General features: G+C 40.4%; 2 protein-coding genes across 3 annotated transcripts; one reads left to right on the forward strand and one right to left on the reverse strand.

Moving 5' to 3' along the window:
• Window positions 1-384: 384 nt before the first annotated feature.
• On the reverse strand, window positions 385-5,029 carry camlg (calcium modulating ligand). Its single transcript, XM_053649581.1, has 4 exons — window positions 4,741-5,029; window positions 1,915-2,327; window positions 1,725-1,790; window positions 385-1,289 (listed from the first exon to the last, which is right to left on the reverse strand). Exons 1-4 carry the CDS (start codon window positions 4,886-4,888, stop codon window positions 1,098-1,100), a joined length of 819 nt encoding a protein of 272 aa, XP_053505556.1. The 5' UTR covers window positions 4,889-5,029; the 3' UTR covers window positions 385-1,097.
• Window positions 5,030-7,767: 2,738 nt separating this feature from the next.
• Window positions 7,768-21,358, forward strand: cdc23 (CDC23 (cell division cycle 23, yeast, homolog)). Of its 2 annotated transcripts, XM_053648242.1 has the most exons (16): window positions 7,768-8,078; window positions 13,380-13,452; window positions 13,565-13,702; window positions 13,814-13,856; window positions 14,080-14,185; window positions 14,930-15,062; window positions 15,682-15,859; window positions 16,255-16,352; window positions 16,555-16,636; window positions 16,875-17,028; window positions 17,434-17,553; window positions 18,116-18,191; window positions 18,268-18,329; window positions 18,489-18,567; window positions 19,974-20,093; window positions 21,031-21,358. In XM_053648242.1, exons 1-16 carry the CDS (start codon window positions 7,969-7,971, stop codon window positions 21,214-21,216), a joined length of 1,758 nt encoding a protein of 585 aa, XP_053504217.1. In that variant the 5' UTR covers window positions 7,768-7,968; the 3' UTR covers window positions 21,217-21,358. The 2 variants fall into 2 exon arrangements, with proteins under 2 accessions (XP_053504217.1, XP_053504218.1); XM_053648243.1 differs by lacking the exon at window positions 7,768-8,078 and having other exon boundaries at window positions 13,379-13,452; window positions 13,814-13,893.
• Window positions 21,359-21,755: the final 397 nt, after the last annotated feature.

Below are 21,755 nucleotides of genomic sequence, written 5' to 3' on the forward strand. Positions count from 1 at the left end.
ACCGGAGTACCTGGAGGAAACACCTGAAGCACGGGGAGAACATGCAAACTCCTCGCACAGCACACAGGGTAGAGATGGGAATTGAGCCCCCAACCCCAGAGGTGCGAAGCAAACGTGCTAATCACAAAGTCAACCGAGCCTGTCCCAACCCCCCATCTGCATGCAGCAGATGTTCGATCAGATTCCTAGTCACATTATTTTACAAGTTATAATCCATCAACTGTTGTTTATTTACAGAGAATGTAATCAATATAAATTAATTTTAATTGTATATTGCTTTGTTTTTATTAGTTTTATTTTCTAAAGTGGATTTAACAGTAGAATCCATTGCAGCACGTATACATTTCAAATGGCAGTTTGTAAAACACACACACACACACACACGACTGTTTACTGTTTATTGTTCACACGCTCTTATTATGAAGAGTAATTTTGCAGTGTTTCTAATACAGAATAATTACAAAAAAAAATGAAGCAACATAAATAGTAACATTAATCATCAAGTTTAAAAATTTTCCCAAAACACTGTCACATCACAAATAAGCCAGCAACACACTGAGGAGCAAAACACTATGACACATCAGTTTAACTTGCATTACAGCAAACACGAACACATTTACTTCCTCCCCTAATAACTCTTAAGTGTACATCAGCAGCATAACTATGAAGTGTGAACTAACAGTCCAAAGGGAGAAGTGTGTAGTGTGGAGTATGTAGGGATGTTGAATAGGAACACACTCTGCAGAGAGAACATTGCAATGAAGACTCTCACACACACACTTTCTGTAAAGTTTGCTGCCTAGCTATCATGCTAATTAGCTAGCAAGCTAAGTCGTTAGCATTGAGCAGTAGTGCACCTCCAGCTGTAAAGATGGAGGATTAAAATCCAATCATATGACTGTCAGGTCTGTTAAAAGTTCCTTTGTAAACAGCTTGAACTGGTGAACGGCTGATAAAGTAACAGAGCAACGCTTAAAATGACCAGAGGGACTTAACCAAGGGGAAGTGCTGAAAGCTGAATTGGAATACTGCGTTAAATTGGAATAAACACACTTGTGTGTATGACGTGCGTGTGTTGTGTAAAGCATGCACATTATTTAGGTGGAATGAGAGGAGAAAGCAGTGATGATCTCGTGGCAGGTGATGAAGGTGAAAAAATAAACACAGAGATCAGAGAAGACATCTCCCATCGTCCTGTAGGTTTCTGCTGAGCGACTAATCACTTCGGCTGGAATCCCTGAGAGGAGCAGCGCCGCAGACAGCACCGTCGTCTTCATCTTCCTGTCCACCTGGACATGGACACAAATTGGGCAGTAGAGTGGGACATTTAGACAGCAGGACAGTTTCCTCACATAGTGATATAACACTAACCCAGCACATTAACGCCATCACTGCAGTGCCTGTACTAGTGTTTATTCTGCTCCACAGGTATTTATTTAACAGAAGCTTTTATAGTGTTCATGGTTTAACAGTGTTTCTGTCAGTGCTGGGATTTAAGCTCACAACCTCCTGATCATCAGCTCACGACCTTCACCACTAACACCCCTGCTCTATAAAATCAATACACTCATCACTTTCAGTGTGTCTGTCAGGGTCTGTCTGCCTGTCAGCCCATCATTGTCTGTCTGTCCGTCCGTCCATCATTGTCGGTCTGTCTCAGTCTGTCTGTCTAACATTGTCTGTCTGTCCCTGTCTGTCTGTCTATCATTGTCTGTCTGTCTCACCTTTGGGAAGTATTTGTATAAGCCCATGTAGGCGAGTTCCAGGGTGAGAAAGGGTGCGAATATGGACTATGGAAAAAGAAAAAAGATAAAGCACAAATTAGACAATTGATGAGAATCAATTAAACAACTAATCAGATAATTAGACAGCTGTCTAATAAAAGGTGTAAATGTGTTTCTGTGTCACTCTCACCAGGTAGTGACAGACAAATATGCGCACACACACGGCTAACACCACGCTGCCAAGTAACCGGAAAAGCCGAAACGAGTCGAACTCGTCCACATCTGTGCTGCTCTCCTGAGACGCCTTCTCACTGGTCAGTTGGCCCCGCAGCTTGATTGCATCATCAAAGCGAGACAGGTAGGTGTTTATGCCCCTGCGAGGGGAGCGAGAGCGCTCTTCACTTGACGTCTCCCCCCGTGGCCTGAGTCGAACCCCTCGCTCTGTATCCTCCCCCTCCTCCTCCCTCCTCTCATCTAACACGGATCCGTCGCTCCGGGCCTCTGAGACAAACGGAGACACCCTTTTAGTGGACACAGAGGAGGAGAAACATTCGTTCCTGTCCAAGTCCAGATGGAACCGTGGCTCTGTTACACGCTGGACTTCTGTAGAGAAAAAAAAAACAAAAAAACACACATAAGATAATGGATTGAAGACATACTCACCAATAAAGTAAAATTTTAAATGTTTTCTTATTTATACAGTCTGCATGACATAAGCGGTATAAGTCGTTACTTATTTTTGTGCATTTACACTTATAACAAGCAAACAGTAAAGCCCAAATGGGTCACAGGTTTTTTAATGCCAAATTGCACTAGTTTTGGAACAAAGTTGCAGGTGGAAATATCAAGTTGGCATGTGGGGGTTTTTTGGGCTAGTTAAAAAATAGTCTGTGTCTGCCAAGACCTAATTTTAAAAAGCAAGCAATCAGAATCACATCTAATTGGATTCTGCAAGCATAGGCTTGCAACAAGCTTGTAAAAGAACAGACAGTTGCTGCAGCCCAATTTGCCTACTTATACTATGCACTAAAAGTATGTGCTCTTTTTGTGAAGAAACAGTACATACTTTTGAGTTTGTAGCAAAAGACTACGCAAGTACTTGGACATACAAACACGTCGTGTAACATAATAGAACGTTTTTGCCTAATTAAGCACACCGTCACCGTAAACAAACTCCTCATTGCATTTCAGCTTTCCTTCATTCATTATTCCTCATATAATTTATACTATTTAATTTAATTTACTATTCCCATAACTTATTTTTCCACATTTCATTTACACCTCTCTAAAATCCGGCGAAGCAAATGATCAAGAAACTCCTCCTTCCTTGTGCAAGGAATTAGCTGAAAAAGTGTCCCCGGAAAGATCCATCCATCTGTACTGCTTATCCTACACGGGGTCGTGGGGAACATGGAGCCTATCCCAAGGGACTCGGGGCACGAGGCAGGGGACACCCTGTGCAGGGTGCCAACCCATCACAGGGCACAATCGCACACCCATTCACACACTACGGACAATTTAGACATGCCAATCAGCCTACAGCGCATGTCTTTCGATTGGGGGAGGAAACCAGAGTACCCAGAGGAAACCCCCGAAGCACGGGGAGAACATGCAAACATGCACACAGCGTGGAGGTGGGAATCAAACCGCCAACAACAGAGGTGCAAGGCAAACGTGCTAACAACTTAGCCCCGTCAATGGATCCACACTTTGAAAAGCTACCAGAAATAGTAGACCATCCTGGTACCTTTAGGATATTCATTTCAACATACTACTATTCGGGACACACTCATTCTAATCTTGGATACTATTTAGGATGGATAGTAGGCGAATTAAGATGCAGCAAATGTGTCTACGATGTAAAGATTCTATATGTCACATCCCCAGATATACACAATATATAACAGGCAGTGAAATGAAAACCTAGCCTACTCCTCCTTAGACTGTGCAGTTAAATAACTAAATAAAAAATAGAAATGAAGAAGAAATAAGAAATATTTGTACAGGAATTTGCAAAAAAAAAAAAAATAGGGATGTACAAAATTTGCAAGTATGTTACGTACAGAACCATTTCTGTTTTAAGATATATTGTAAAGATTAGGAGAGGGAAAGGAGGAGGATTATGGAGTGCATAATGTCCATACTAGACAATGATAAAAAAAAGGCATATTACAGATATTTCAGATCAAAAATGTGTGTGCACCACAGTTAATTTTTTCCCCCAATCAAAATACTGATGAAAGAGAGTCTCCCCTGCTGAAAAAAACCCCAACAGAAATCATCACAGAAATTATAATGGTTACCATTACAAACCATCATGTAACCATTAAAACCATTATTGGTCCTTAATGGTATCCAGTAGAAATAACATGCCACCAATAGAAGGCAACAAATTACCAGTAAAGACCCACAGGGACCATTACAGTTTCCATTAAAACCATTAACAGTACTGTTCCTTAATGGTATCCAGTAGACATAAAATGCCATCAACAGAAGGCAACAAATGGCCAGTAGAGACCCACAGGGACCATTACAGGTTCCATTAAAACCAATACAATCCTCATTATAACGATTAAAACCATTACAAATTCTATTAGGGTTTCCGAACTTTCTGGGCTAATGTCAGTCATACAACAGAGGCCTGGCTTTCTTCAACAATGCATCTGGGGTCGTGCTGTCTGGTGATTTCTCTCTCTCTCTCTCTCACTCACTCACTCACTCACTCACTCACTCACACACACACACACACACACACACACACACACACACACACACACACACACACACACACACACACACACACACACACACACACACACACACACACAGCTGTATCAGGTGTGTCTGAGCAGTGAGATCACCACCAGTACTGTAATGATTAATTCCCCTGTGTAACCCAATGCACAAACACTGCAGGCCTGATTTGTTCCTCACAATAACAGCGCCAGAGCCGAGCTCCAGCGTAGATTAAACCCCTAAGAGAAGTAGATACTAGAGTACAATATTTATTTCTCACCGCTGTTTTCTCCGTCATTTTTATTAAAGCCCACTATTCTGTTCATCCTCTGCTCGGAGTTCATTAAGAGTTTCCTGCGGCGGATTTCTGCTCGTCTCTGCGCCGCGCTCACTCCTCTCTCCTCCGGCGTCGAGATCTCAGCCTCCATCCCACTAATACACACTTCCCTTTCTTATTTATTCAAACCCTTATTTAACAAAAACCGCGTTTTCTACCACTTTAACACAATCCACTAGCGCACTGTCCTCTTCCGCTTTCATACAAACAGCAGTTTGTTCAGGACGCGCAGTGATGATGTCATCACACCGACGTTGGATTTTCAATGCAAAAAGCATGAGCAATGTTTTAAAGATCGTATGATATTTACAGAAAGTCCAGCTAGCATGATTTTTTTTCTAATGATCTCAAGTATAATATTATGTAATTTAATGTTATGGGTTTTATTTAGTTTTATTAACGAAAATAATAAAGGAATGAGAGATATTAAATCAGCGAGCCACGAGAGGGCGTTAGATGCAGTTATTTTACCCGGGATAATTTATTATTAATATTAACAGCAGTATTCACTATAAGCAATTCTTCTCTCACGCAATGTAGTGTGTTAACAGTAAGCTCTGGTCGCTAGGTAACATTACGGGCAAAGATAGCACACAATAATGTCAAGTGTAACGGGTTTATTTTAAACCTGCGCATTAATACAGAATTCAGTTATTGTGATGCGGTCAGAGGAACGCATGTGTCGAGGCTATAATTATGCATCGAGATTGGCATTTTCAGATTTTGGTGGGTTTTTTTTTTTTTTTTAAATCTGTTTAGATTTAAATAATTAGATTACATCATAGGAATAAAATCCGATGGAAATAGCCGTACAGTTTTGCCTCTGAAGTGAAAGCCGGTGGCTCTTCGTTTTCACATTACTGCAGCTCTGAAGCAAATGACTGTATATATGAAATAAACATGAAGGTCCCCTTTCGGGATTATATGAGTACCAGAAATACCATTCATGTACACAACAGTTCTAAAATAATTAAAAATCTAAATGAACAAAGTCATAAGTGTATTTGAGGGAGTAGAATTTTCAGTTATTCTAACAATATTACTGTCAAAAAGTTTGAAATGTGCTTGGCAGAGTCTATATAGCTGTGGTGTAATGATGTGTTGTCTGATATAATCTAAATGTTTTTTTAAAGAGAGAAATCAGATTAAAAATAGAAAAATATGCAGCACTTAATTCTGTAGTATAATAGTTAATGAATACAGAAATATATATATCTATATCTATCTATCTATCTATCTATCTATATATATATATATATATATATATATATATATATATATATACATACATCTATATATATATATATATATATATATATATATATATATATATATAAAACTAGGTGTTTACTGGCGTGTTTGCGAGGGCGTCAAACAGGGCATCAAACTCCCGTGTCTCCTGGTGTTACCATTTTAACATGACCTGTGTTTTTGCCCACTCAGACATTAACTGGTTGATAGCCAAGTTATAGCACTATAAGCATGCAAAATTCAGCTTATGTTGATTTATGAAAACGGTTGAGTGCCGTTGCCGTTTCATTTTTTGATTGTAATGAGCTCTCATGGGTTTTTCAGCTGATGCCACTATCGGTGCCAACTTCCATTCAGCTAACAATGCTAATTATTTATTTTCAGCTGATCATTAGGCAGCTGAAAAATATAATGGAAGCTCTTACTGATTTGCTACTGTGAGAATGGCCACTGACTGTCACTACCGGTTAGCATTGTTAGCTGCAAGGAAGTTAGGTAGCACTACATACACAGTATTTCTGTGAAGGTGGCTCATCCAAATCATTACCTCAGTTGAGTTTGTAAGTGATAAAAAATGTATCTACTTAATTCATTATGAAAAAAATAAACATTCACACTGTTCAATGCTTTACACAGATTGCAATTACATATCTGTCTAGGAGCAAAATTTCTAATTCTGCATCCAACTTCATCCCTTTCACCAGTAATAAACTTCCCCATCTTGAAAGCACTTCCAAAGTTTATTCTAGTTTTTGCATATCTCTTGTCATTAGATTTTTTGTAAGCATGGTGAGATTTTTGTTTTTAAACAGATTGAAATAGGGTGGGGCTCATATTGTTATATATAATAACAATATGTTTCTACCATTGCCACTAATAATAATGAAGACAAATAAAATATTAACAAACTTATAATTAATAGTTCAAAGGTGCATGATAAAGGTTCCTTTACAGTACTACGCAGCAGTCTCTTAACCACGTCCTCATATGCTTATTTAAGTATTAGTTACCAGAGAGTATTAGTTATTTATTTAATGACACTTTTTAATGCTTTCAAGTTTTATTGTATGTTTTGGGGAAATGGATCTAACTTAAATGAAATCTAAGTTCAAGTCCAACTCTCTAACATGTAAGGCATTCATAGCTTTGATTTCATGATAGCTAGCACTTTTCATCCATATAATACAAACATGAAGTTTACAACATCAACAAAATTGAACATGACTTCAACATGATTACCTTCTCGATTCTCTTTTGTTTGGTAAAATAAAAGTAAATAATATTTAGTAATATTATCATTTCCCAGGTTTTCACAGAACTTAAAGTGTTTGATGCATCCTACTCCTTCCCAAAAAGCAATGTCCAGGAAATGCTCAAGACAGTGAGACTGAGATACGTTTGAGATACCTGTCTCCACATCTACAGCTGAACGGTCATATTCAAAGTTAAAACTTGTGAAATCCAGACTTGGAAATCTATGTAGCCTAATGAAGAAAAGCTCTGACCTACTACTACTCTCAATAGAGCGTCACCTTCCAATTAACCCCGAGGAAGACATTCAAACACAACAGACAGACGAATACTGCTATAAATACAGGTGATTTATTTTAATAAATAATTACGTGTTTAAATACTGTAAAAAAATACATTCGGTTATGAACCTAAAGTAATACTTATTTTTATCCTATTTAATTTTTTTAAAGTGCCCTTATTGGTCCTTCCGCCCCGGCCCCAGCAGAGGTCTGTGCACGCCACTGGCTTAGGGTGTAAAACATATTTTCCATGTCCTATGTAGTGCACTTATACGAAGATTGGAGCGGAATGCTCAACTACATTTGGAACACAGCCCATCTCGACGTGCCGGTCCAATCAGGATAGGTCTCTACTGCGCCTCGGTGACGTCACACAAACACACGAAAAATGGCGGCGGCTCTGAGCAGTGAGTTTAGCGACTTGGTGCAGATTAAAAAGCAGCTGATTTCTATGATATCGCAATGTAAGGAGCGCGGGCTGGTGCATAGTGTGAAGTGGTGAGTTATTTTATGTCAGGTTTTACATAACAAACTGCACCGTGAGTGTGTTATTAACCGATACGCTCGGGCTGTTAGCCGCGGGGCTAATGTCTGTGTTCATGAGTTTCATGAGAGGGATTAATGACGTTATTTATGATTATTCACACTGGTTCACATTAATTAATATTCACTAACTAACAAACAATGTCACTAGTACAGAAACTCCGTGAGATCAGTGTCTGACCCACTAACTATTCAGTCTGTCCCCGAGCCACCGTCCGGTCTGTCCCCGAGCCACCGTCCGGTCTGTCCCCGAGCCACCGTCCGGTCTGTCCCCGAGCCACTGTCCGGTCTGTCCCCGAGCCACTGTCCGGTCTGTCCCCGAGCCACCGTCTGGTCTGTCCCCGAGTCACAACCGCGACATGTCGCTGAACTCCAGACTAAACCGGCTAAACACTAAACATTAATATATTAAACCGGCTAAACACTAAATGAATGATTTGAGGAACATGACAAAGAGTTCAAGGTCTTGACTTGGCCTCCAAATTCCCCAGATCTCAATTCGATCAAGCATCTGTGGGATGTGCTGGACAAACAAGTCTGATTCATGGGGGCCCCAACTCACAACTTTATTTTTTACACAACTTTATAGGATTTAAAGGATCTGCTGCTAACCTCTTAATGCCAGATTCCACAGCACACCTTCAGAGGTCTTGTTTGTTTGGGGCGACTGTAGCTTAGGTGGTAGAGCAGATTGTCCGCTAATTGCAGGGTTGTTGGTTTGCTCCCCGGCCCACTTGCCTCCATATGTTGAAGCGGCGTTGGGTAAGACACTGAACCCCAAGTTGCTCCCAATGGCAGTGTGTGTGTGAGAGAGACAGTGTTTTTTTAGTTACTTAAAAAAGTAATCCACTACAGATTACTAATTACTTTACTTTCAAGTTACTTTCAAAACCTATCAAACCTACAAAAAAGTCGGATTTATCATAAAACTTGCCTTGAGTGTTGTCACTGTTTGTAGGACTACCAGACTGATAAAATATAAAACTTTTCTAACTAGGCTAGTTTGGTGTCGCTAGCCAGGGGGAGGCACAGCTATGCTATGGGTTTAGCTGCTACAGTGCCATGCAAAGTACGTTATCTTTCCTTCTGCTCTGCTCATATCACGTTCATGTAAAGTGGAACTCATATCCATTTTCCCCTCACACTGACTGTGAGCTAACGTTTGGCAGAATTAGGAGACTGTCAGCCAATAAGACACGAGTGTTTTTTCCTGTAAACCCTGTCTGATTGGTCTCGCCTCCGTTCACTGAAGATATAAAATTACAACACTGCCGTCTTCTTTTACTGACGTTCAGTTACGTAGTGACAAACCGCTCCAAGTGGAGAATTATTCAGGGCTTAAGAAAAAATATTCGGGCCAGGTTACGCCTATGGCAGCCGCGCAAAACCTGATTTTTAAAAAAAATGCATTTTACTTATTATTGTTTTCTTAACAATAAATTTGTAACATAATTTCATTGACATCAGTAACTGTAGAACTGCTACGGTTAAAGTGCAGACTATTTACCATTTGCCTTCAGAGAGTCCATGACTCGACAGGTCAGACCTGTTTTGGTGGCACAATATTAAGCAGGTTCAATTCAATTCAATTCAATTTTATTTGTATAGCGCTTTTTACAATAGACATTGTCTCATAGCTGCTTTACAGAAATATCAACATGGTATACAGATATTAAAGGTGCGAATTTATCCCAACTGAGCAAGCCACTGAGTGGCGACGGTGGCAAGGAAAAACTCCCTAAGACGTTTTAAGAGGAAGAAACCTTGAGAGGAACCCGTCTCAGAAGGGAACCCATCCTCATCTGGGTAACAACAGATAGTGTGAAAAAGTTCATTATGGATTTATATGAAGTCTGTATGGCCTTAGGAGCAGCTGTAGTCCCAGCAGTCTGGAATTAAAGAAGATTTGAGCTCCATCCAGAGGCAGAAAGGATCTGGATCTCTAAATTCGTGTGGGGCTCGGCGAAAGGAGAGAGGGAGAAAAAAGATAATTATGACTGCGAAGTAGTAGAACAGAATCTAGTCAGGGTAGGCTTGAGTAAACAAATACGTTTTAAGCCAAGACTTAAACACTGAGACTGTGTCTGAGTCCCGAACACTAATAGGAAGACTGTTCCATAACTGTGGGGCTCTATAAGAGAAAGCTCTTCCCCCTGCTGTAGCCTTCACTATTCGAGGTACCGTCAAATAGCCTGCATCTTTTGATCTAAGTAGGCGTGGCGGATTATATAAAACCAAAAGGTCGCTTAGATATTGTGGCGCGAGACCATTTAGTGCTTTATAGGTTAATAAAAGTATTTTATAGTTAATGCGAGATTTTACTGGGAGCCAATGCAGTATTGATAATATCGGTGTGATATGGTCGTACCTTCTAGTTCTAGTTAGGACTCTAGCAGCTGCATTCTGGACTAACTGGAGCTTATTTATATTCCTACTGGAACATCCAGACAGTAAGGCATTAGAGTAATCTAATCTAGAGGTGACGAATGCATGAACTAGTATTTCCGCATCATGTAGTGACAATATGTTTCTTATTTTAGAAATATTTCTGAGATGAAAGAAGGTTATCCTAGTAATATTAACTACATGAGCATCAAATGATAGGCTGGAGTCAATAATCACTCCAAGGTCTTTAACTGCTGCACATGATGAAACAGAAAGACCATCCAGAGTAACCATGTGATCAGAAAGATTACTTCTAGCTACACGTGGGCCTAATAAAAGTATTTCTGTTTTATCAGAATTAAGTAGAAGGAAGTTAGTTAACATCCAATGTCTAATGTCCTTTACACAATCCTCAACTTTACTAAGCTTCTGTCTGTCCTCTGGCTTCGCTGAAACATACAACTGTGTATCATCAGCATAACAGTGGAAGCTAATTCCATGTTTACGAATAATTTGACCTAGGGGTAGCATATATAAAGTAAAGAGCAGTGGGCCTAAAACAGAACCCTGTGGAACTCCAAAAGTAACCTCAGTACGCATGGAGAATTCACCATTTACATCTACGAACTGATAACGATCGGTCAGATAAGACCTGAGCCAGGAGAGGACTGTTCCCTTAATACCAACAACATTTTCTAATCTATCAAGGAGAATAGTGTGATCTATAGTATCAAAAGCTGCACTAAGGTCGAGTAACACAAGCAGAGAGACACAACCCTGATCGTAGGTCAGTAGAAGGTCATTTACTACTTTAACTAACGCTGTCTCTGTGCTATGATGAGGTCTAAACCCTGACTGATACATTTCATGAATGTTATTCCTATCTAAGTAAGAGCATAACTGCTTTGCTACAACCTTTTCTAAAATCTTAGAGATGAAGGGGAGATTTGATATTGGTCTATAGCTGGACAATTGAGACGGGTCAAGATCAGGTTTTTTAATCAAGGGTTTAATAACTGCTAATTTAAGTGATTTAGGTACATAGCCAGTGCTTAGGGAAGAATTGATTATATTTAGAAGTGGTTCAATTACTCCTGGACAAATCTGTTTAAACAAACATGTAGGTACGGGATCTAGTATGCAAGTTGATGAATTGGCTGAAGAGATTAATGTAGCTAGTTCGGTCTCTCTAAGCGGAGCAAAATGCTCTAAACATTGATCTGATATTGCTACATTGTCATGTAATGGGTTTGTTACAGTACTGTCCGGTTTTAATTTAATGGCCTGTATTTCACGTCTAATATTTTCAACCTTATCAATGAAAAATTTCATGAAATCTTCACTGCTATGTAATGATTGAGTGTTTCTCTCTGTAGTGGTTTTATTCCTAGTTAATTTTGCTACTGTGTTGAAAAGGAATCTAGAATTGTTTTTGTTGTCTCCTATTAAGGTGGAGAAATAGATTTTTCTAGCATCGCCAAGAGATTTCCTATATTTCAGTAGGCTCTCCTTCCATGCTGTTTGAAATATCACCAGTTTGGTTTGACGCCATTTACGTTCTAATTGTCGAGTTGTCTGTTTTAAGGTTCGCGTTTGATCGTTATACCAGGGTGCTAATTTTTTTTCTCTAATTATTTTCCTTTTGAGTGGAGCCACTCTATCTAGCGTGTAGCGGAGTGTTGACTCCAAGCTTTCAGTCGCCTGATCGAGTTCTATGTGATCTGACGGTGATCCAAATCTAATTGATGTTTCTGCGAAGTTATTTATGAAGCTCGGTGCAGTAGCTGATGTGTAGGTACGTTTTACGTGGTAGCGAGGCGAGGTGGAAATATTATGATCGATTCGTATTATGAACGAGATAAGATAATGGTCTGAGACAACTTCAGACTGCGGAAAAATGATAATATTTTCTATACTTAGTCCGTATGTTAGTATGAGGTCAAGAGAGTGACCACCATTATGAGTAGGCCCGATTACGTTATGATTAATCCCTACTGAATCTAAGATGGACACAACCGCTAATCTTAGAGGGTCTTCCAGGTTATCAAAATGAATATTAAAGTCTCCGACGATTAATGCTTTATCTACAGACACAACCAGGTTTGAGACAAAGTCTGCAAATTCACTAAGAAATTCAGTATATGGCCCTGGGTGTCTGTAAATAATAATTAGAGGAATTGACTTATTTTTTGTGGCTACATAACTTATACTGGTATAAAGAATTTCAAAAGAATTAAATTTATGCTTAGGTTTTTGTGTGACGACTAGATTTTTACTATGGATGAGACCAACACCTCCTCCTCTACCAGTTGAACGAGGCTGATGTACATAACTGTATCCAGGAGGACTGGCTTCATTTAATGCTATGTACTTGTTTGGTTTAATCCAAGTTTCTGTTAAACACATTAAATTACATTCCTGATCAGTAATGATGTCGTTAACAATAAGAGCCTTAGACGCAAGAGATCTAATGTTTAATAGTCCTAGCTTCAGATCAAAAGTGCTGGCTGTGCATTCAATATGATTTAATTTTATGTTAATTAGGTTACGAAGATAGACTTTCCGAGATTTTCTATATATGTGTATAGCTCGGGGAACAGACACAGTCTCTATAGTATGTATTACCGGTGCCGGATTTTTAACAGGTGGTTTAAATGTTACGGATGATCAGTGTATATCACACTGATTGTGTAGATGTTTTTAATTCTCTACATTTCTTGCATTGTCTTTATAATTATGAGTCATTATTCAGCAATTCACCATCCTTATTCTGCCTTCTGAATGTGATAATGAGGTTAAAATGTATTATATGTCTTACTGTGTGCGTGTGTGTGTGTGTGTGTGTGTGCGTGCGTGCGTGCGTGCGTCCAGGGCATCTGAGTTGGCATTTTCTCTCGACCCTCTCCCACTGAGTGAGATTCCCTCTCCACCACACGTCACTGAGGTCAGTGTGTTTAATTCATCAGACCAAAGACAACGCTTCTGGTTATTTATTCAGTATCTGAATGGTGTTGATCAGCGAGAAATGAAATGTATCTGATTGTCTTTGTGTTTAGGATGAAGCCCACGACCTGGACGCTTTGTGTTTGGCGAAGTCATATTTCGATCTAAAGGAATATGATCGTGCAGCATATTTCCTGCGTGACTGCCACAGTCAGAAAGCGTATTTTATCTACATGTACTCGCGCTATCTGGTGAGGCATGCTCACTGTCACTGTTCACTTGCACTCAGTGTTTATTCATGCCAGGTGGTGTTACGTGTGCTCTGGTGTTCTCAGCATTAGGGTTTTTTTTGTATGTTTCAGTCAGGGGAGAAGAAGAAGGACGATGAGACCGTGGACAGTCTGGGTGAGACACACACACACAGTTTTTCGGCTGATTTCGAGTATGTTATTATTATATTCTTTATAATAACTAAATATTTAATGGATTGAATGATCACTAAGAGGTTTTATTCAGTGGCATGTTTCAAAGTAATTAATGAAGTTTAGGGGCTGCATCGAATCTCTTTTGGTCTCTGTGTGTGTGCACGTGTGTGTGTGTGTGTGTGTGTGCGTGCACACGTGTGTAGGTCCTCTGGAGAAGGGCCAGGTGCGTAATGAGGCTCTGAGAGAACTGAGAGTGGAGCTCAGCAAGAAACACAATGCTGGAGAACTGGATGGATTCACACTCTACCTGTAAATACACACACTTCTCACACACCACATGCTTTAGGGTACGTTTACACGACAGCGATGTACTAAAAACTGAAAAGTTTTTCCTTTGCGATGCCCCTTTAAGTGGGAATGTTTTCATAACCCATAATGTTCATTCTACTGCTAAAGCCGTACCTCAGCTCCACCTACTGGTGTAGCGTAGTTTAGTGTTTGTCCCTTTAGTGTTGCTGCAGTACAGCGCTGTGGTGATTTTGGTACAGATCAGGTCTCAATGGTTTCCAGTTCATTTTCAGATTTGAACTTAACTGAATTAATCAGGGATTATTTCCCCATTGATATAAGCACATACAGTACAAAGATTGGTCAAGTGAAGAAATGATAAGAAGACTCCAGGAAGGCAAACACTGCAGGTGACTTTTACGTAAGGCGATGAGGCAGAGACTGATGTGGATGATGCTGATAATCAAAGTGATAATAAACATTTCCTCTTGTACACTTATTATTCTTTAAAATTTGTCAGTATTGTTGTTCTCCATAAGTAGATTAGATTATAACTATAGAGGTAGGCGGGGAGGCTTTCAGTCAAACTGGAATGAACTCTTTTTGGACTTTTATTTTCCTTTTCACTAAGCATAATTAAAATACAAAGACTGGTTGAAATATTTTCAAAAAAGAAATGTTTAGCAATTTTCAGTACTATATGCGGTTAAAAGCCTGGCTGCCACCTGTTAATTTTTTGTGTGTGTGAATGTGTGATTTGTACAGGTATGGTGTTGTGTTGAGGAAACTGGATCTGATGAAGGAAGCAGTGGATGTGTTTGTGGAGGCAACGCATTCTCTCCCTCTGCACTGGGGCGCCTGGCTCGAGCTCTGCAACCTCATCACCAACATTGACATGGTACACATTTAACACAGCTGTCCTGTCTCTCAGCACCGCCCGCTGTCCTGTCTCTCAGCACCGCCCGCTGTCCTGTCTCTCAGCACCGCCCGCTGTGCTGTGTCTCAGCACCGCCCGCTGTGCTGTGTCTCAGCACCGCCCGCTGTGCTGTCTCCCCGCACCGCCCGCTGTGCTGTCTCCCCGCACCGCCCGCTGTGCTGTCTCTCAGCACCGCCCGCTGTGCTGTCTCTCAACAGTACACATGCATATTCTCAACATTACCACTACACACTCTCTTAATACCTTACGTTATCAGTCTTGTCTGACATTGACATAACATCACACACTTAACATCTAGCAGAAAATAAACACAAAACTGAATTCACATCTGGCCTTAACACCATACACTCAGCATATACATGTAACACTGTCTGCACTTAATGCCATATACAGTTAACACCTGCATACACTCACTCAGTTCTTCAACCCTCATCACCAGCATGAAGATGGTGTAGACTCAATTCAGTCCTCATTTAAGAAGGCTTGAGACTTCAGTTACAGACCAAGACTTAAAAGACTTTCTGTCTCTATGTCTGTGTCTGTAACTGAAGTCTCTGTTTTTCTCTCTGTGTGTCTGAAGCTGAAGTCTCTATCCCTGCCGGACTGTTGGGTGAGGGACTTCTTCATGGCCCACATGTATACGGAGCTGCAGATGATTACGGAGGCACTGCAAAAATACCAGAGTCTGAAGGAGGCTGGATTCTCCAAGAGCACCTACATCATCTCCCAGATCGCTGTCGCCTACCACAACATTCGAGGTCTGGACCATCATCATCATCATCATCATTATCTCACACAGACTTATCTGGACTGCAACTTTGAATGTGTGGTTTGGGACAATGCACACAGACACAGTCCACAGAGAAGTCTGTGCTAATGTAGCTTATTAATGGGCTAATATGCAGTGAATGTCCTCAACACATACTAGTTTACATTAGTAAACCATTTTGCAGTGTATTATGGATAATACACACACTCCCTCACACACTGAGACTGCACATTGTATGAACACACACCACTCACAGTGCATTATGGGTAATACATACACCCCCTCGTACACTGAGTCTCTGTGTGTTCTAATAAGAAAACTAGGTAGTGATTTTGTGTGTGTGTGTGTGTGTGTGTGTGTGTGTGTGTGTGTGTGCACGCACAGATATCGACCAGGCATTGGACCTGTTTAAAGAGCTCCGTGAACAGGATCCATTCCGCATTGAGAACATGGACACGTTCTCTAACCTGCTGTATGTCCGGGTGAGAAAACTCCCACTCGCATCACACCTACAGAGTTCAATACAAAGAGCACAGGGGAACAGAGGACGTGTTAAAACACGCTGCCATCATGCACGACTTTATTAATGAATGACATTGAAGCCGGTGGAAAGACTTTACAAGGTGTGTGTGTGTGTGTGTGTGTGTGTGTGTGTGTGTGTGTGTGTGTGTGTGTGTGTGTCAGAGTATGAAGCCGGAGCTGAGCTATCTCGCCCACAGCCTGGTGGAAATCGACAAGTACAGAGTGGAGACCTGCTGTGTCATTGGTCAGTAATCACACACGCACACACAGACAAACACTGAACTAATATCTCACTACAGTTTCAGATGATGTTTTTTTTCTTAAAATTTCTAAATAATTAGTGCGTGTGTATATATGTATATATTACACACACACTCAAAAATGGTTTCTAATAAACGTTTTAACACTGATATTCAACACCCAGACAGGAGCAGCAGTGTGTGTTATTATGGCAGTGTTAATTCTGAGTGTTAATTGTGTAGGTAATTACTACAGTATGCGGTGTCAACATGAGAAAGCGGCTTTGTATTTCCAGCGAGCGCTGAAACTGAGCCCTCGCTGTCTCGGGGCCTGGACGCTGATGGGCCACGAGTACATGGAGATGAAGAATACGTCCGCTGCCATCCAGGCCTACAGGTGCAATTAACACATCATAATTAACACTCTCATATTCTGCTGGTACAATAAACACCATCCAGGCCTACAGGTGCAATTGTCCACAGTGGTAATTACTACACCCCATTAAACTCCACCTAGGTCAAAACACACACTGTATAGCGTATTATATTATGTGTTGTAGCTACGTTCATTCCACCACTACACAGGTCAGTTCACAGGCGCATAATTGCTGATTGTGACCCTGCACAAAGTATTGACACCCCTCTACCTCATCCACCAGTTCTTGGTGTATGTATGCAAACTGATCTGTGTGATTGGTGGCACTGATTAAAATGGTGATTGATTGTATTCTGCATTGGTGTATAATAGTATATTGTTCTATATCATATGTATTATAATGTTCCATATGTTTGTGTGTATAAGACATGCAATCGAGGTAAATAAGCGGGATTACCGGGCGTGGTACGGACTTGGTCAGACTTACGAAATCCTCAAGATGCCCTTCTACTCGCTGTACTACTACAGGAAAGCTCACCAGCTCAGGTGTGTAGTGTGCGTGCATGTGTTGTACAGTGATGATCAGTTCGGACTTGCAGTGCAGATGTGGGCGTATTCACTCATTCATAATAAAAAAGCAACCAAGTTGCATGTCATTAAAGTTGGTCACATGATCACTGTTGGTCATGTGATCAGAAAAAAACACTCATCAGATGGAGAAACGTGTTTGCGGCCAAACGTGCTTCAGCTTAAGCTAAATCTGTTTCTAATCATGCAACATTTTCTATGTTGTTCTCGATGGGAACGTTCTCAGACATGACTGAAGGTTTCATTGCAAGGAAGGTAGGTAGTGTTTTACAAAGTAGTGGTTGTTTGGCTTGAGTGACTACTAGTGACAATTTTTCGGTCACCCCTATGTCCCTGTTCTCTTGGTAACCCACAGTAAGTGGAACTAAATTCAGCACTGATATTTAGATACAGTGTGACTCACTCAGTGTGGGTCATGCATCACAAAAGAGTGTAAAGGGAAAAAAAAAATTTTTGTCTGTCTTTTTGCTTTGGCAGTATTGTTACTGTGTGTGTGTGTGTGTGTGTGTGTGTGTTTCAGGCCCAATGACTCCCGTATGCTTGTAGCTCTTGGTGAATGTTACGAAAAACTCTCACAGCAGGTTGAAGCTAAAAAGGTCAGGAGCTCTGAACGTCACGCTAAATTATGTTCATGCCAAAGTGGGTGGTACTAATAACGTCTGTGTGTTGCAGTGTTACTGGCGAGCGTATTCAGTGGGAGATGTGGAGAGGATGGCACTGCTCAAACTTGCAAAGTATTGTTATTATTGTTATTATTGTTATTATTATTATTATTATTATTATTATTATTATTACTACTACTACTGCAAAGTGATTTGTAACATGTATGTTAGTGATAAACACAGTGTTTATATTTGGGGTGTGTGTGTGTGTGTCCGTGTGTCAACGTCCAGGCTTCATGAGCAGCTGAATGAGTCGGATGATGCGGCTCAGTGTTACATTATCTACGTCCAGGACATTTTCTCCTGTGGGGTGAGTGTTTAATGCTTTGAAAGTTTGTCATGACTGTGAGCGTTTAATGCCGTCCACGCGAGTGTTTGTTGTGAGCATGTGTGTTAAATGCTGTGAGGGTGAGCATTTAATGCCATGAATCATTTAATATTGTGAGTGTGTTTAGTGCTACGAATGTTAATTGCCATGAGGATGAATGTTTAATGCTGCGAGAGATAGTTCACCAAAAAAATAAAACTTCGGTCATCAATTACTCGCCCTCATGTCATTCCAAACCCATAAGATCTTCACTTCCGCATAGATCTCTGATGCGCATTCATGAGAGAACCACAACGGAGGACGTTCTCACGATACAACCGGACCCGGAAGCACTACACTGTTTACAGTAGAGGAAGAGGGACGCTGTTCGTTACATTACAAGTTGATTTTGCTTTAGGTCTTGGTTTATTTGTCAAAATGTAATGAAAGAAGCTTGCAAACAGCGTCCCTCTTCTTCTGCTGTAAACAGTGCAGCGCTTCCAAGTCCGGTTGTATCGTGTGAACGTTCGGTCTCACGTCAATAGAACGCGTGTGCGTCATGATTCTCTCGTTTCGCGTTCTTATCTCTTCATAAATTGGGATTAAACCACTGGAGTAACATGGATTACTTTTACAATGCCTTTATGAACTTTTTTGGAGCTTGAAAGTTTTGGTTACATGTACTATCAGTTGAGGGACAGAAATCTCCCAGGTTTCATTAAAAATATCTTCACTTGTGTTCCGAAGATGAACGATGGTCTTATGGATTTGGAACGACACAAGGGCGAGTAATTGATGACCGAAGTTTTATTTTTGGGTGAACTATCCTTTTAATGGCATGAGTGTGGGCATTTAATGAAGTGTTTATTTTCAAGAGGGTGAGTGTTTTCCATGAAGGTGGGAGTTGAATGCCGTGACTCTTGAATGTTGTAAGCGTGTTTAATGCTGTGCATGTTGATTGTTGTGTGGGTGAGTCTTATATGTTGTGAGGTTTATATTGTTGTGAGAGTGAGGGTTAATGCCATCATATTGAGTATTTAATGCTGTAAGTGTTTAAGGTGTCTGTTAGTGTCCGTGTTTAGGTTAGATGTTATTTTAATAGATAACGAAGGTTTGGAAAATGTAATGGTGCCTAAATATAAAGTCAGTATTTAAGAGTATTATTACTCAATACAACTGAACATGTTTAAACAAATATTTAATGAACACTTTTTTTTTTTTTTTTTTTTTTTTTTTTTTAAACAATCTGATCACTTTATAAAAACTGTTTCTGATCAACACCATGAGAATGAACACAGAAACACTAACCATGCTGGGGCATTAAAAATATACAAACTGAGCCATAGGAAGTAAAGCTGGTAAACTAGACGTGTGTAAGTTGTTAAAGTTGTGTGTGTGTGTGCGTGCAGGAGAAGTTGGAGCATGTGGAGGTGAGCACAGCGTTGCGTTATCTTGGTCAGTATTACTTCAAGAACAAACTGTACGATGAGGCGTCATTTTGTGCACAACGCTGCTGTGACTACAATGAAGTGAGTATCTCTCTCTCTCTCTCTCTCTCACACACATCATAATGTGATATAGTGTCTGTGGCAGAACAAACGCACTATTGCTGTATATACACTGACTGTCCATTTTAATAGGAGCACCTGTACATCTGTTCATTTATACAGTTAGCCAATCATGTGACAGCAGCACAGTGCATAAAATCGTGCAGATACAGGTCAAGAGCTTCAGTTAATGTTCAAATAAAACATCTCGTTTGGAAATGTGATTGCTATGACTTTAACCGTGGCATAGTTGTTGGTGCCAGATGGACTGGTTTGAGTATTTCCGAAACTGCTGATCTCCTGGGATTTTCACACACAACAGTCTGTTGCGTTTACACAGAGTGGTGTAAAAAAAACAAAATAAAAACCACTGAAACACACAAGTGAGTGAAAGTTCTGTGAGTGGGAAACATCTTGTCAATGAGAGAGATCAGAAGAAAATGGCCAGATTGGTTTGAGCTGGCAGGAAGAATCTAGTAACTCAAATAATCACACTTTACATCCATGGTGAGCAGAAAGGCATCTCAGCATACACAAAACATCAAACCTTGAGGTGGATGGGCTACAACAGCAGAAGACCACAACAGGTTCCAGTCCTGTCAGCCAAGAACAGGAATCTGGAGATATATTGGGCATAGACAGGCTCACCTAAACTAGACAGTTGAAGATCAGAAAACAATTCTCCTGCTCTTTTTCCAGTCTTTAACGGTCCAGTTGTACACCCATTCATTTTAATGTGGACGATGAGTATATTTTCATGTGCTGTATTTAACATCTTACGAACATTAACATATAAAAACTGTGCCCAAATATCACGTGTGGATAGTTACAGAGGTGTTACACACACATCATTAATTATTAAATATGTGCTCCACAACACTCCATAAAGTTTGTAAATTCAGATCTTGTGTTTGTGTAGGCACGTGAAGAGGGAAAAGCTCTGCTGCGTCAGATCTCAGCTGTGCGGGAACAGGGAGAATCATCGTCCGAGCAGAGTGTGTTTAACCCACTGAACACGGCCACACACACACTGCAGAGTGTGTACAACACCACCACACCAATTCGGAGAGTGTCTCCTCTCGACCTGTCCTCTATCACACCCTGACACACACACACACGCAGACACGCACCCATCCACATAGTTCACACTTAATCATGTTCTTATGCTGTACAGATTGATATTTTCAGTTTGCTCAGAAATAACCTGTATGTGTAATTTGATTAAATAAAGTTTTTCATTTTTGAAACGTGCAACAGGAACATGACCGAGAGCAGTTCAGGGGCTGTGTCTCTGTTTCAGCAGCGTGACTTTGCAAACAATAAAGAGAGAACGTCCTGTAGGAGACTCTTGAGGGGTAATATACAGGAAAAATTCTGAATGGTTGAAGGATACTTAAAGAATTTCACTAATCAGCACCATCTCCTGGTGTTAATCAGAACAGATGTCTATCAGGTATAATTCAGGTCACATGAATAAGTATTCAGTGATGTCCGATTCTCTAATAGGACTTTTGCATCTCTCTTAAATAAAGCTGCACAAACAGTGATGGATCAGCAAACGCAGATCCTCTCTTGGGGTTGAATGGACAATGCTTGTATATTTCTTCAATGTTTGTGGGAGTTAAGTGTTGAACCAGAGTACGC

Source organism: Ictalurus furcatus, chromosome 18 (assembly GCF_023375685.1).
Source record: "Ictalurus furcatus strain D&B chromosome 18, Billie_1.0, whole genome shotgun sequence".
NCBI lineage: Eukaryota > Metazoa > Chordata > Actinopteri > Siluriformes > Ictaluridae > Ictalurus > Ictalurus furcatus.